This window comes from Sebastes fasciatus, chromosome 13 (genome assembly GCF_043250625.1).
Source record: "Sebastes fasciatus isolate fSebFas1 chromosome 13, fSebFas1.pri, whole genome shotgun sequence".
NCBI lineage: Eukaryota > Metazoa > Chordata > Actinopteri > Perciformes > Sebastidae > Sebastes > Sebastes fasciatus.
This window is the reverse complement of record NC_133807.1, coordinates 5277501-5290865: the sequence shown is the minus strand read 5'-3', so window position 1 is coordinate 5290865 and position 13365 is coordinate 5277501. Positions and strand designations below refer to the sequence as shown.

The window sequence follows — 13365 nt, the reverse complement described above, 5'->3', positions numbered from 1 at the left end:
GGCAGTAGGCAGTATATTTTTGGCATCACTGGGCAAAAATTCCATAATAACCTTTCAGCATATTGTAATTCAAGTGTTCTGAGAGAAAACTAGACTTCTGCACCTCCTCATGGCTCTGTTTTCAGGCTTTAAAAAATCTAGCCCGTGACGGGAGACTTTGACCAATCACAGGTCATTTCAGAGAGAGAGAGAGCGTTCCTATTGGCTGTGCTCCGGTCATGTGACCGGAACTTGGTGTTCCTTCACCAGATTTCACAATGGCGGCAGCGTCGCAAACCTTCTCATTTTACAGCTAAACAGTACACTACAAGATGATTCTGAAAACATTTGAGGAGAGAAATAGGCATTAATGAAACATAATATTGATTCATTTTTGATCAGCGCGGCCTAGTTTGACCGTTTGGTTGGAGTTCGCCAGTGATTGACAGCCGGCTCTCATAGACGGCAGCTGGACAGCAGACCTCAGATCAGCTCTTACTACTTGTTTTCCTCCGGTCTGTGAATTATTGCAGATGCCGTTAGGAGCACTAGAGGACACTAGAGGACACAGAGGCACATACTTTTTTTTTCAGGATACCTGTCTTATGTATTACTGTCCCGATATAGCGACCGTTTTATAAAAATAACTTTTTTTAATAATATTTGCTCCAATCTCGCCTACTTCAGCTTTAATCAAACCATCAATAAAATCTTTGGTGATTGAGACAAACTCCAGCTGAAACTAAATGTTCCAGCTCTGAAACAAGATCTATCATGTGTCTCTTTTCACAGAAGTTCATTTAAGAACCACCCAGACAGGCTTTTCTCTGTAACTGCTGGGGCAGCTGATTGGTGGATAAATCCATCCTTCTCATCCTGTCTGTTTTACAATCCCCACACAGGCGGAGTGTGTTCAAGTCCACTACATGCACACACTTCTCTGTCAGCAACTATAGATATTATAACTGGAATATTCCACATCAGGATTTTTTTTTTTTAAACATCTGATTTTGTCATCATCTGTCTGCAGCCATGACGATTAGATCAGCCCGTCCAAACCGGGCAACACATTTCCAGCCCCGCATGCACTGCCTCAAAAAGGTGGGTGGATATCATCATCATCATCGTCATCATCATCATCATCATTAGTATTATTGGTTTTATTTAGTGCTTGCTGATGGTATTTTATTCCTAATGTTTTCTCTTTAATTTAATGGGAAATTTTGACAAGTTTTTTAACATTAGAGATATTTTGATTGTTAAGTCTCATTTCTGGATTACACTGACATTTGCTAAAAAAAAACAGCAATTGGAGTTTTTTTTAGCAGTAAATTACTCAATATTGTCAAAAATAGATTTTAATTTCCTTCCTTCCAGTTACATTAAGTACATTTACATTTGTATGAGATTGACACATGATTTGTTTGCCACCAGAAGAGCAGGGGCTTGGTAAAGATCATCTCTAATTCCACTTTAAAGCCAATTAGCTCTGCTGCTCCGCTGCCAGACGTCACTGAGGTCGACAGTTTAGCTGCATAACCTGACCTCACCTGTTACGCTCCTTAGCTGTTAATGTTAACTCCAAACTCACTGACGTTGTTGATGCAAAGGACAGAAGGACAGGACCAAATCTATAACTGATTACAATGTGAAAGACAAATGGAAAACACTGCAAATAACACATGGAATAAAAAAACAACTAAATGAATGAAATACATCCTCTCACTGTGCTGAACTTCCGGGCCTCCATACTGAAACACTTGTCATTGCATTACATTGTAAGGTGTTGCTATTATCTTGTTTCCTCCCTATATTTTTGAATGTATATGCAACTTTGTGTGCAGCAGACAATGCTTCTGTATGTGTATACTCTATATACCTTTATGTATGACTTTTTCTTTTTTGAATCTTATATTTTTGTGGAGTGTAACACTAGGCTGACTTAATTCATTCATATAAAAATAATGCAAACACCATTAATCAAACCACCAACCAACTTGCAATAATTTAGATTACATAATAATCATTTATTCTGATTAACTGTTTACACATTATGGGTGTCAGTGTGACTATTTATGACCTGAGTGAGAAGCTTTACTCTGTGAGGAAGTATTTGTAAGATGTACAGTGTTTGGGGAAGTGAAAGTGAGCTACAGCTATATCACATGTCACTGATGGGGTATAACATTGATTTACTGCCTCACAGTGGTGGGATGACTACATGGTTTACTGAAATAAACTGACTTCAGTAAAAGTAGCAATAGCACAATTTAAAAATATTTTAGTAGTAGCTTGTAATCATTACTGTTAAATAGCTATAAATGTACCTTAGTGGAGTGAAGATTACAACATCTACCTCTGAGTTATAGTGAGATAGAAGTATGAAGTACCTCAGAAGGGAAATACTCATAAGTACAAATACCTTAGAGTTGTACCGGTAACTCTAATCAGATGTTAGAGTTACATGTTGCCTACTTTAACAGAGGGGACGATAATGCTTTACAATATGAAAGCAGTCATTTCTCAATGTAGTGCTTTATGGCAAATCTGCTCTCCTGATGAGGTGCAACCCAGTCAATTCTTTGATGCACAGGAAGCTATTGCAAAGCTCTGAGAACCACTTTCTTAGTTTTAGTGAGGACTCAGGCAGCAGTGTTATGGAGAAGCCGCAGTTGTCTTTTTTTTTACAGAGACCTGTAAGGACACTGTTACAATAGTCAAGTCTAGTAAATAAATAAAAAAATAAAGGCATGAACAAGTTTCTCTGCATAGGCTACGGCGTAGGGTACGCATCTACGCCGTACTTATACGCTGTAGATTCAACGCAGTGTAAACCGGCCTGTTGTAAGACATAAGTGCTTTAAGGCTTAGTATGTTTTTAAGGTGGTAGGAGGCTTATTTTGTAATTCTGTTCATAACTACTCCAAGATTTCGATAATAAAGCGTTATTCGTTTTAACACCACTAATTTCTTTAATGCATTAACACAATCAATCTTCCTGAGGTTGTACCGGGCACACGTTTAAAGCTAGAGTGAGGATACTGGCATCATATGAAACTACAAAACCTAATGAATCCATTGGTACCAACCATGTCATACTAGCTTGTGGGAGAGCAGGTTAAATAACGCTCCAAACTTAAACTATATTTTGGCGAGGAAAGACGGGCATGGCCATTTTCAAAGGGGTCCCTTGACCTCTGACCTCAAGATATATGAATGAAAATGGATTCTATGGGTACCCACAAGTCTCCCCTTTACAGACATGCCCACTTTATGACAATCACATGCAGTTTGGGGCAAGTCATAGTCAAGTCAGCTCACTGACACACTGACAGCTGTTGTTGCCTGTTGGGCTGCAGTTTGCCATGTTATGGTTTGAGCATATTTTTTATGCTAAATGCAGTATCTGTGAGGGATTCTGGACAATATGTGTTATTGTTTTGTGTTGTTAATTGATTTCCAGTAATAAATATATACATACATTTGCATAAAGCAGCATATTTGCCCTCTCACCTTTAAGGTACATTTTGAACAAATAAAAAATGTGCGATTAATTTGCGATTAACTATTTTAATCGATTGACAGCCCTAAATATTTCATAATAATGTGTTGAGTTTTAATGTTTTTATGATTTCACAAATTAATTCCATGGTAATTTACATATACACAATTTATTCATAGGATTATTTATTTCATAAAGCCTTTTTTTTATTTAATATTGAATATTCTGGGGTCCCACACACAACAGATGCATTACTCGATGCCTATGACATCATGGCATTTTGATCACACACACAAGGTATTAAAGTAAAGCTAATCAAACACTGTGATACTTTACAATCTTTCTCATATATATAACGCGCAAGATTAACTTAGATTGCACTAACTCATTTGACCTATCCAAATGGCCCTTAGTATAACATATAACCTAAATTACTATTTTTAAAAAGGTTCACTCTTAAATCCCCACATTTCCTTCCTGTTGATGTTGTGAACTGATTTATTTGTTCACCGAAGACGCTGATAGAAAACATGAATTTACGTGTTGATCTAGTGGCTGATGATTCTCTTTTCCTGACTGGTACATGGTGGACATCTCTGCTGTCCTTCTGCTTTCAGGTGGAGGCCATTGTGGTGGAAATGCAGGACCCAAAAAGTGGGGTCACGGGCTCGGACCAGAAACTCAACGTCACTACAATCCCGCATGTCATCACCGGTGAGACTGATGAGACACACAAACACATGCATTCACAAAGCCTGAGAAAGTTCCTAAGACTCTAAAAGTAATGAAATGTTTTAAGCTAAGGTGGCAGTAGGCAGTATATTTTTGGCATCATTGGGCAAAAATTCCACAATAACCTTTCAGCATATTGTAATTCAAGTGTTCTGAGAGATAACTAGACTTCTGCACCTCCTCATGGCTCTGTTTTCAGGCTTTAGAAAATCTAGCCCGTGACGGGAGACTTTGACCAATCACAGGTCATTTTATTGAGAGAGCGTTCCTATTGGCTGTGCTCCGGTGTGACCGGAACTTGGCGTTCCTTCACCAGATTTCACAAACGGTGTCACAAACTTTCTCATTTTACAGCTAAACCGTGCACTACAAGATGATTCTGAAAACATTTGAGGAGAGAAATAGGCATTAACGTAACATAATATTGATTCATATTTGATCAGCGCTGCCTAGTTTGACCATTTGGTCGGAGTTCGCGAGGTATTGACAGCCGGCTCTCATAGACGGCAGCTGGACAGCAGACCTCAGATCAACTCTTACTGCTTGTTTTCCTCCGGTCTGTGAAATCTGGCAGATGCTGTTAGGAGCACCGGAGGACACAGGCACATTATTTTTTTCAGGGGTACCTGTTTCATGTACTACTGTCAGGATATAGCGACCGTTTCAATAATCATATTTGCTCCAATCTCGCTTACTTCAGCTTTAATTTATTACGTATTTGTAATTAAAGAATATTATAGTGCAATCTGCATGCTTACAGCTTTATAAGGTGAGGAACCAGGGTGTGTATCTTAAAAGCTGCTCTTATAAAATAATGTTATATTAATAGTGTATCAAATGACTGATGATGTAATGATGAACACGCAGAGAATTACTACCCTACTGTACAGAGCTTTTTAGCCTCCTTCAGCTTATTGTTTTAGTGTCCCAGCTTGTAAGCTCAAACAGCAGACTGGCACACAAAAAAGCTTCATGTTAAGAAGGTTAGGCGCAAAAGATAGTTCCTGTTTTTACCAATATATCTATGTTCTTTTCTTTTTTAACATATACATTTTTTTTATTATTTCCACATACATATTGACTATGGTAATTTGTTCATCAAGCTTTTTTTTTGCTGCAAAGTTTACTATGACTCAGGTGACTCCACCTGATTCAAAGAATGAAAAAGAACAAGTGTAAATAGAAAAAAAAGAGAATAAATCTCCCGATCTTGTGTAACTTGTGCTGGTCCCGTTGGATTGGATTGATTACTTATAAAGCCTTGAACTGTTATTTCTGACCTTCACTGACCCTTCATTTTAGGTCCCGTCTAATGTTACTGTCAGTTCCTAGAATGAAGACAAAATATAACGATGAGTGCATTTATTGGGTCGAGGATAAAACTCGACACTTCGTCGTCACATCATTTAAAGCACAGACTGTGTGAAGACGCTGACAAGCTGCCTTACTGTATAAGCTGCTAACGCAGGCTAAATACGTCAGCCCACAATTGGATGAGATCTGGACAGTGCTTTAGGAGCCAAAGTGGCTTTTTAATCCAATCTAAGAGCAGCGAGGGAAAGGTCAGCATGGATACAGTACATGGGCTAAAACCTCCATGTGAACTGTTGCAGTGTAAGCACCTCCTGCTGTGAGTAACAGTTCACAAAGTGATTGGGTGGTGCAGAAGCCAACAAGCAGGAGATTCATCTAGAATGATTGTTACTTTTAGTTATTAATTTGTGGTGTGTCGTCATGTCTCCTGGCTGACGCTGCCTGTTATTTTGTCCGTCCGTCGTCCTAACATTTATGTGGAGATGGGATGTTATGAACGGTCACTTTAAATCATTATTGAACTTAACTCTGACTCTTAGGTCGTTAGTGACACATTACTTGTGGAAAAACTGAGCTACAAATTAAAATAATATTGCTTATAAAGTATAAAGTTTTCAGAAAAATACTAATAAACCCCCAAAACATTTTGGCATTTTGCCCAGGGACTACAGACGCTGGCACATTTACATCGAGGTACAAACTGAAATGTTGATAAATGTGCACTGTCCCTGGTAAATAAATAAATAAATAAATAAATAAATAAATAAATAAAATATTTTGTCTATATTCTCATGCTCAAAATATGCATCTAAATTATTTGAATAATTACATGGCACACAATTATAACACTAATTTCAAGTTACTTCAAGCACACCTTAATCTTCAGAGTTACTGTCTTTAAGGAGAACCCTCCAATATCAAATAAAAGTACAGTTCTGGTACACAGACACTACATTTATTCTTTAGGGTGGCACACTGCTCATACATCTTTAGTTGGGCCGGTCCACCACTTTGGTCCAGACTGAACTATCTCAACAACATGTTAGATTGGATTGCCATAAAAGTTGTCCAGAGAATGAATTGCAATAGCTTTGATGATCCTCTGACTTTATCATCTAGCGCCATCATCAGGTCAACATTTTGATTTGTTCATGACTGAAAACCTGATGACATTCCCATCAACCTCAGCTGGGCTTTGTGTTTAGTACACATGAGAGAAGTTTGCCTTCAGGGCTTTCTGCCAGAAAGGGCAGTTTTATTAATTTATTGGGTTTTTTTAACCCAAATCATGATGTTTTACTAAACCTAACCAAGCAGGGTTTTTTTTTTGCCTAAACCTAAGGAGATATCTGGCAGAAAGGCAAACTTCTCCCATAACATGGTAAACCCAGGTGGTGAACATGGTAAACATTATAACATCAGCATGTTAGTTTTGTCATTGTGAACATGTTAGCATGCTTTAGCACAACTAAGTACATCTTTAAATGATAGTGATAACAAGCTGTAAATGTTTAAGCAAGAAAACAGTATATTGTGAGAGTGCATACAATAGGTAGGTATATAATAACCAAAAGTAACATTCAAAAGAATTTGATTTGCAATTTCATATTTTTTCATATTTTTTAAATTCACCATTAAAAGACACAATAAGGAAACTGGATTTTTGATTGGCAAATTTATTATATTTTATTTATTATTATCTTCATTTATAATTGTTTTTTTTAATATGGGTTTTATAATGCAATATTTGTTTAAATGCAGATGTGATTAATGTAATGTAATATAGATTTTTATTTATCTATCAATGTATTAATTAATTATATTCAAAATTATTCTTGTGGCACACTCCAGACTGACACTATAAACATTTGAAAGAAAAACACAGTAGCATAACGATGATCGTCAACAGATTTGATGGCAGAAATAAATGTGTAAAATATAAGTAGTTTGAGGAATAGCAGGAAGTTGAATAAAATGAATGATTTAGACATGGGAGGGTGTAGGTCTGGACTGAGTCTCTGAAGACCTGAAGTGCGTACTTATGGTTTAATGGACTTTTACTGAAAAGTGATCCGTGTGTGTGCAGTCTGTGCAGTGTTTCAGCTCTTATCTCTGTTTCCACACAGGTACGGACGTCATTGCATGGATTACCAACAAGATGAAGACCACTCCAGAAGGTACAATACTATAAAAATCAAAGATTGGTTATTAAAATATCACGTCTCCACACATGTCAGTTCAGCTCGCTCTCATTCCCAGGGCGTCAAATACTGACGCACGAAAAAAAAAAAGGGGAAAAGTCCAGAGTGCTCGGAAGTTCAAATCAATGTGATTAAGGTGCTCTTTGGTGAGGTACACCTTCTTCAGGGTGTAACCCTCAGCACACAGTTTTCCCTTTTGTGAGTACAAGGTGATTGCAGACAATTGATGATTGCAAACACCTGAGCAAGAAGCCACTAAACTCACAGGTGACAAGTGCAAAATGTGGTCACTAGATGGCTCTACAGGATGTCAGAGAAAGCAGAGAAAATAATAAAAAACAAAATAAGAAAACATAAATATACAGATAACAAGACAGAAAAAAGTAAATAAGTAACAATATATAACCATTTATGTCAACAGTACCAGACCACATGCATAAGAGCCACTACAAAAATGGACTCAAATCAATTTCTTCTTCTTTAGTCCTGGATGCACTGTGGCCTTCATTTGGTGTATGTAAAACCGACGCTTTGTCACGGCCGTCAGCGTGTGATACCAACGCACAAGGCACCCTTTAGCGGTGCTAGGAGACGCACCGGGCTTAACTACAATGTAAACCCATCCGCGGCAACGGTAAATGCGCCGGGAGTGTGGTGACGTAGTTAAAAGAGCGAAAGAGACACACTGGGCGGTGGGAGAAGGGAGGTGGATGGGTCCAACAAACACAAGGCTTTCATCCAGGAGAGCGCTGTTCATGTCTCCTGCGTTATGTTAAGCCACATTTTCACTTTGCAAACGTAGTAGTTTTAAGCCCAACCATGTAGTTTTTTTCTAAACCTAACTAAAGTGGTTTTGTTGCCTAAACTTAAGCAAGTGTTTTTGTTAAATTCACAACGTTAACCACGTGTTTACTGCGTCTGAAAAGTGACATAGCATCAGTATGTGACAAGTTGGTGTGAGACCGTGTTGGTCAGTTATTTTAAAAAGGAAATATATATGTCCACATGTTATTCTATTCATTTCCTGGTCCTGTCTGTGTGTTCCAGAGTCTCTGGCCATTGGCACCATGTTAGTGGCCTATGGCTACATCTACCCCCTGCAGAACCACAAGAAGCTGGTGATGTGCAACGACGCCAGCCTCTACCGCTTCCAGGTAAAACGAAATCCTCGCTTCTTCTTTGCGCCCCTTTATTTGGAATCATTGTTGCATTTTCACATCATAGCGAAACAGGATTTGGAGAATATTTTCCTCGATAGACTCGTTGATTGTGTTAAAACAACAACAACAGCATGCCCTAATCACCAGTTCCCGCACAGCTCACTGCTGATGTTTGGATGTCATCATAGTGAGCCGTTAAGAAGATGTGAACTCGGAGTAGATGTTATGTGATGTATTTCCTGTTGAAACAATATGTTGGTACAGGACATAATCCGGAGTAAGATACTAATACGATCCATGATTCAATGTTTATTTAACAAGACCAGCTTATTCGAAATGGATCTTCTTTATTTATTCTTTTTGGAGTGGATTTTGATTTCGAAATATTGATAACTGCTAGAGTGCTACTAAAACGTGCTACTTTGTGCACAAAGCAACGTGTCTGGCAGGAAATTTGCTGGGTGTCTACAGTTAATAAGAACGGAGGTTTCTGTGGTTACTTTCAGTGGTGGAAGAAGTACTCAGAAGTACTAATACCACAGTGAAGAAATTAGGGCTGTCAAAGTTAACATGATAATAACGTTTATGCAGATTCGTTTTAACGCCACCAATTTCTTTAACACATTAATGCATCTTGCGATTTTGGAAAAGTGAAGACACTGGCATCATATGAAACTAGAGACTGAGACTAAACCTGAGGAATCCATCGGTATCAACCGTGTCATACTAGCTTGTCGCCAAGGAGGTTAAATAACGCTCTAAAATTCCGCAAAATTTTGGCGAGAGAAAACTGTCATGTCCATTTTCAAAGGGTTCCCTTGACCTCTGACCTCTAGATATGTGAATAAAAATGGGTTCTATGGGTACCCACGAGTCTCCTCTTTACAGACATGCCCACTTTATGATAATCACATGCAGTTTGGGGCAAGTCATAGTCAAGTCAGCACACTGACACACTGACAGCTGTTGTTGCCTGTTGGGCTGCAGTAATGATTTGAGTATATTGTTTTATGCTAAATGCAGTACCTGTGAGGGTTTCTGGACAATATCTGTCATTGTTTTGTGTTGTTAATTGATTTCCAGTTATAAATATAAACATACATTTGCATAATAGAGTATTAAATATTTGAGAAATCTCCCTTTGAGGTACATTTTGAACAGATCAAAAAATATGTGATTAATTTGCGCTTAATCAAAATGAACTATGGACAATTATGCGATTAATCACGATTAAATATTTTAATCAATTGTCAGCCACAGTAGAAATACTCTCTTACAAGTAAAGATCCTGAATTAAAAATGCTACTTAAATAAAAGTACAAAATGTTCTAATATACATTATTCTGAAACGGGCCATTCTGCATCATGAGTAGTATTACTTTTGGTACATTAAGTTTATTTTGATTCTAATGCTAAAGTAGCATAATATGTAAATACTCAAGTAAAGTAGAAGTTCCTCAAACTTGTACGGTACTTAAGTAAATGTACTTAGTTACATTCAACCACTGTTTTTTAATTAACAACAGTCTAGTGCTGGTTGCACAAAGTTAATCTATGGAGCGTAACTGTGGCTTGACAGTGACATCATCACTCCAGTTAGAGACTGTAGATGAAACAGATACCTGCTGCCTTCAGATGGCTGTAAAGAGTCACCACAGTAAAGAAAAAAATACCTTCAAGATGTTGGCGCATTGCAGAGCTGGTAAGAATCACTCATTCTGCTCGGCTGGCATTAATACTATAACAGGGTTAAAACTTTATGATCACATCAGGTGGTTGAAAGCCGTACAATACAAGTGGAAAATCAAACTTAAATAAAGTGGTTTGTGTGGTTTTAGAGGAGTTTATTTGGGTGTGTCTTCATCACTGAAAGTGAACAAATTATAATGGAACACAGGTGGTTTGCTCTGGGCAGGCAGGCCAGACACTCATTCTTGGCACCAAGATTGCAGTGCTTGCAGTGCAGTCTTTCTTTATTTCATTGATTAATGATAAGTGAGCGTGTGCGTGCATCTCTATCGTCTAATCTCGCATACTGCTGCACCAAACTACATAATATTTTGCTCATTTATGGCTGCATGCTCGAGCACAAGCAGCGCACGCTCTCATGGTTGCCTTTGATTGCCTACGGAAAACAGTTTGATCAGTTTTATTGTTTTCAACGGTGTGTTTGGATATCAGCCAACAGCTAACGGAACCACCAGTACACACACTGCTGAGTGCATCGGCTCGGCTGCCGCCCTGCGGCCAGAGACACAGTTATTTCGGGCCTTTTTATTGGGCATTGACCTCACCCTTACACGCGTATTGTCGAGAAATAAACTTGAAATCTAAATAAATGCTTCGTTCGTATCTGTTGTGTGAAACGTGCGAGTGAAAAACACCTCTGATAAATCAAAAATTACATTGTACATTGGTACATTGCAGACACACCTGCACCTTTCTAGTGTTGACGTTGGCTTTACTTCCTCATATGGCGTCCCACAGTCCTCACTGCTGTAAAAATGATAATTATTGCAAAAATCAACCACATTTTTAACAGCATTTAACAAAAATCCTAAAGGACTTATTTGTGAGATGTAGTGCTGCATACAAAAGTCCTTTCAACCTCTATCACAGACACAGAGCAGATGACAATCCTTTGTATTTAATCATGTTTTTACAGCGGCGGTCTCATGTTTATAAGCAATTCTCATAAGTATAAAGCTAATAAAGCAATGTTAAGTATGTTTTGTGGGGTCTCCAGGACCCCGAACAGAGGATTAGGAAGACATTTGATCAAGTGTTACTGTGATACTGCCACTATTATTCATAGAGATTCACTAACGCTGTCTTTTGGATCTAAACCTTTTCAGACCCCATACTTCTGGCCTGCACAGAAATGGGTTCCAGAGGACGCTGACTACGGTGGGTACAGTATGTCATAAGGAGTGGGGTGGGGGGGCTGAAATGAGAAGTCTACACTAGCTTTTCAGATAACAAGATAAAACATTTAAATATGACGGCTGTGGAGTCGTAGGAAGGTGTATCTTTTTCAATTTTGACATATGTAGGCCAGTACTTTCTCCTTAGTTCTGCAGTTAAACTAAACACATCCTAAACTGATATCAGTCTTCTCTGATTATGGGTAAAATGGCAAACAAGCAGATTTCACTTTTTCATTTCAACATCAACTGTTTTCATTTTTGTAACGTGATAAGTAATGATTTCTTTTATTCTGACTGTAGCCATTTACCTGGCAAAGAGGAACATCCGCAAGAAAGGCATGCTAGAAGCCTACGAACAGGTCTGTGTCCAAGTATCAAAAAGACTGTGTTTGCATGTGTGTGTGTGCGTGAGTGCAGGCTGGTTATGTACAGACAACACTTAGCCTTATGTGATTACATCAAATATAAATGTCTGGATAAACAATATCCGGCCACTGTGTTGGACGGGGGGAAGACTGAAGAGACGTGGCGGTGATCAACCTTCATTTATTAAGGTATCGCGAACGCTCAGGTTCAGGCAAGATCGCAAAGTAATTATTAGACATGTGTATAAAACAAACATTTGCTCTGCTCTCTCACATTTTATCATCTTCATTTCCTCCCCTTCTGCATCCTCCTCCTCTTTCTCCCTCTCTCCTCCTCCTCCGTGAATGCATACAAACTTCCAAACTCACATCAAATTGCATTGAAGTCTATGGGATCTTCGGTTTTCTTTCCCCCCAAAAGGGGGCGTGGCCTTGACTTTGGCGTAGTACCCGTATGTGCCAGTCTAATGTATGGGTCTATCTCCAAATATACTAGACACTACATTTCCCATAATGCAACTCTATGTTGTCATTATATCCCCCCCCCTTGCCTGTGTCTTTCAAACTCCAACTTCCTGGTCTGTTTTGCAGACTTTTTGTTAAATTTGTAGTCTCATCATCAAAGGTGTTGACATCATCAGGATGATCTGTGCACACTGCTGATCTTCACGTGTAAAATCAGTGGAGTGTCCCTTGTGTGGCTACTTCAGCGTTATTCAGCGCCTATTAAATACAATGAGGCTTTTGTTGTTGGAATCTTTAGTCTCTCCCGGTCTCTCTTCAGTCTTTCTTCTCACTGTAGCATCTGTTTTGTTCTCCAGTGATTTTACAACCTGCTGCTCCACTTTGTCTCCGTATTTGTGTTTTAAACAGGTGCATTACAACCACCTCCATGATTGGCTGAACCACAAGTGGGACTTTATTGTGATGCAGGCCACTGAGCAGTACAAGTAGGTGAAGCCATTACAGCTTGATATTGAACCTCAGTATACAGTATATAACTTTGCCAGAATCAAATAGTCTAAAACTGGCAAAGTAAAATGTAATAAACCAGATTTTAAATCTGACTAGACCAGGGGTCAGATAACCTGCGGCTCCGGAGCCACATGTGGCTCTTTAGCCCCTCTCCAGTGGCTCCCTGTGCATTTTTAAGAAAATTAGTGGAAATGAATAACTTTTTTTTGT

The 13365-nt window shown here is 38.6% G+C and overlaps 1 protein-coding gene across 2 annotated transcripts in view; it reads left to right on the top strand.

Annotated features, from left to right (window-relative positions):
• Positions 1-733: 733 nt before the first annotated feature.
• Positions 734-13365, top strand: part of rgs9a (regulator of G protein signaling 9a) — a 21233-nt gene continuing 8601 nt past the window's right edge. For both annotated transcript variants that reach the window (XR_012596510.1, XM_074655053.1), the window contains exons 1-7: positions 734-1080; positions 4099-4195; positions 7654-7704; positions 8776-8882; positions 11744-11795; positions 12116-12174; positions 13054-13130. Coding sequence is in view for 1 of the 2 variants with exons in the window: in XM_074655053.1 (XP_074511154.1) it covers positions 1012-1080; positions 4099-4195; positions 7654-7704; positions 8776-8882; positions 11744-11795; positions 12116-12174; positions 13054-13130 (512 nt within the window). In the remaining variant the exon portion in view is untranslated. The remainder of the gene's footprint in view (positions 1081-4098; positions 4196-7653; positions 7705-8775; positions 8883-11743; positions 11796-12115; positions 12175-13053; positions 13131-13365) is intronic.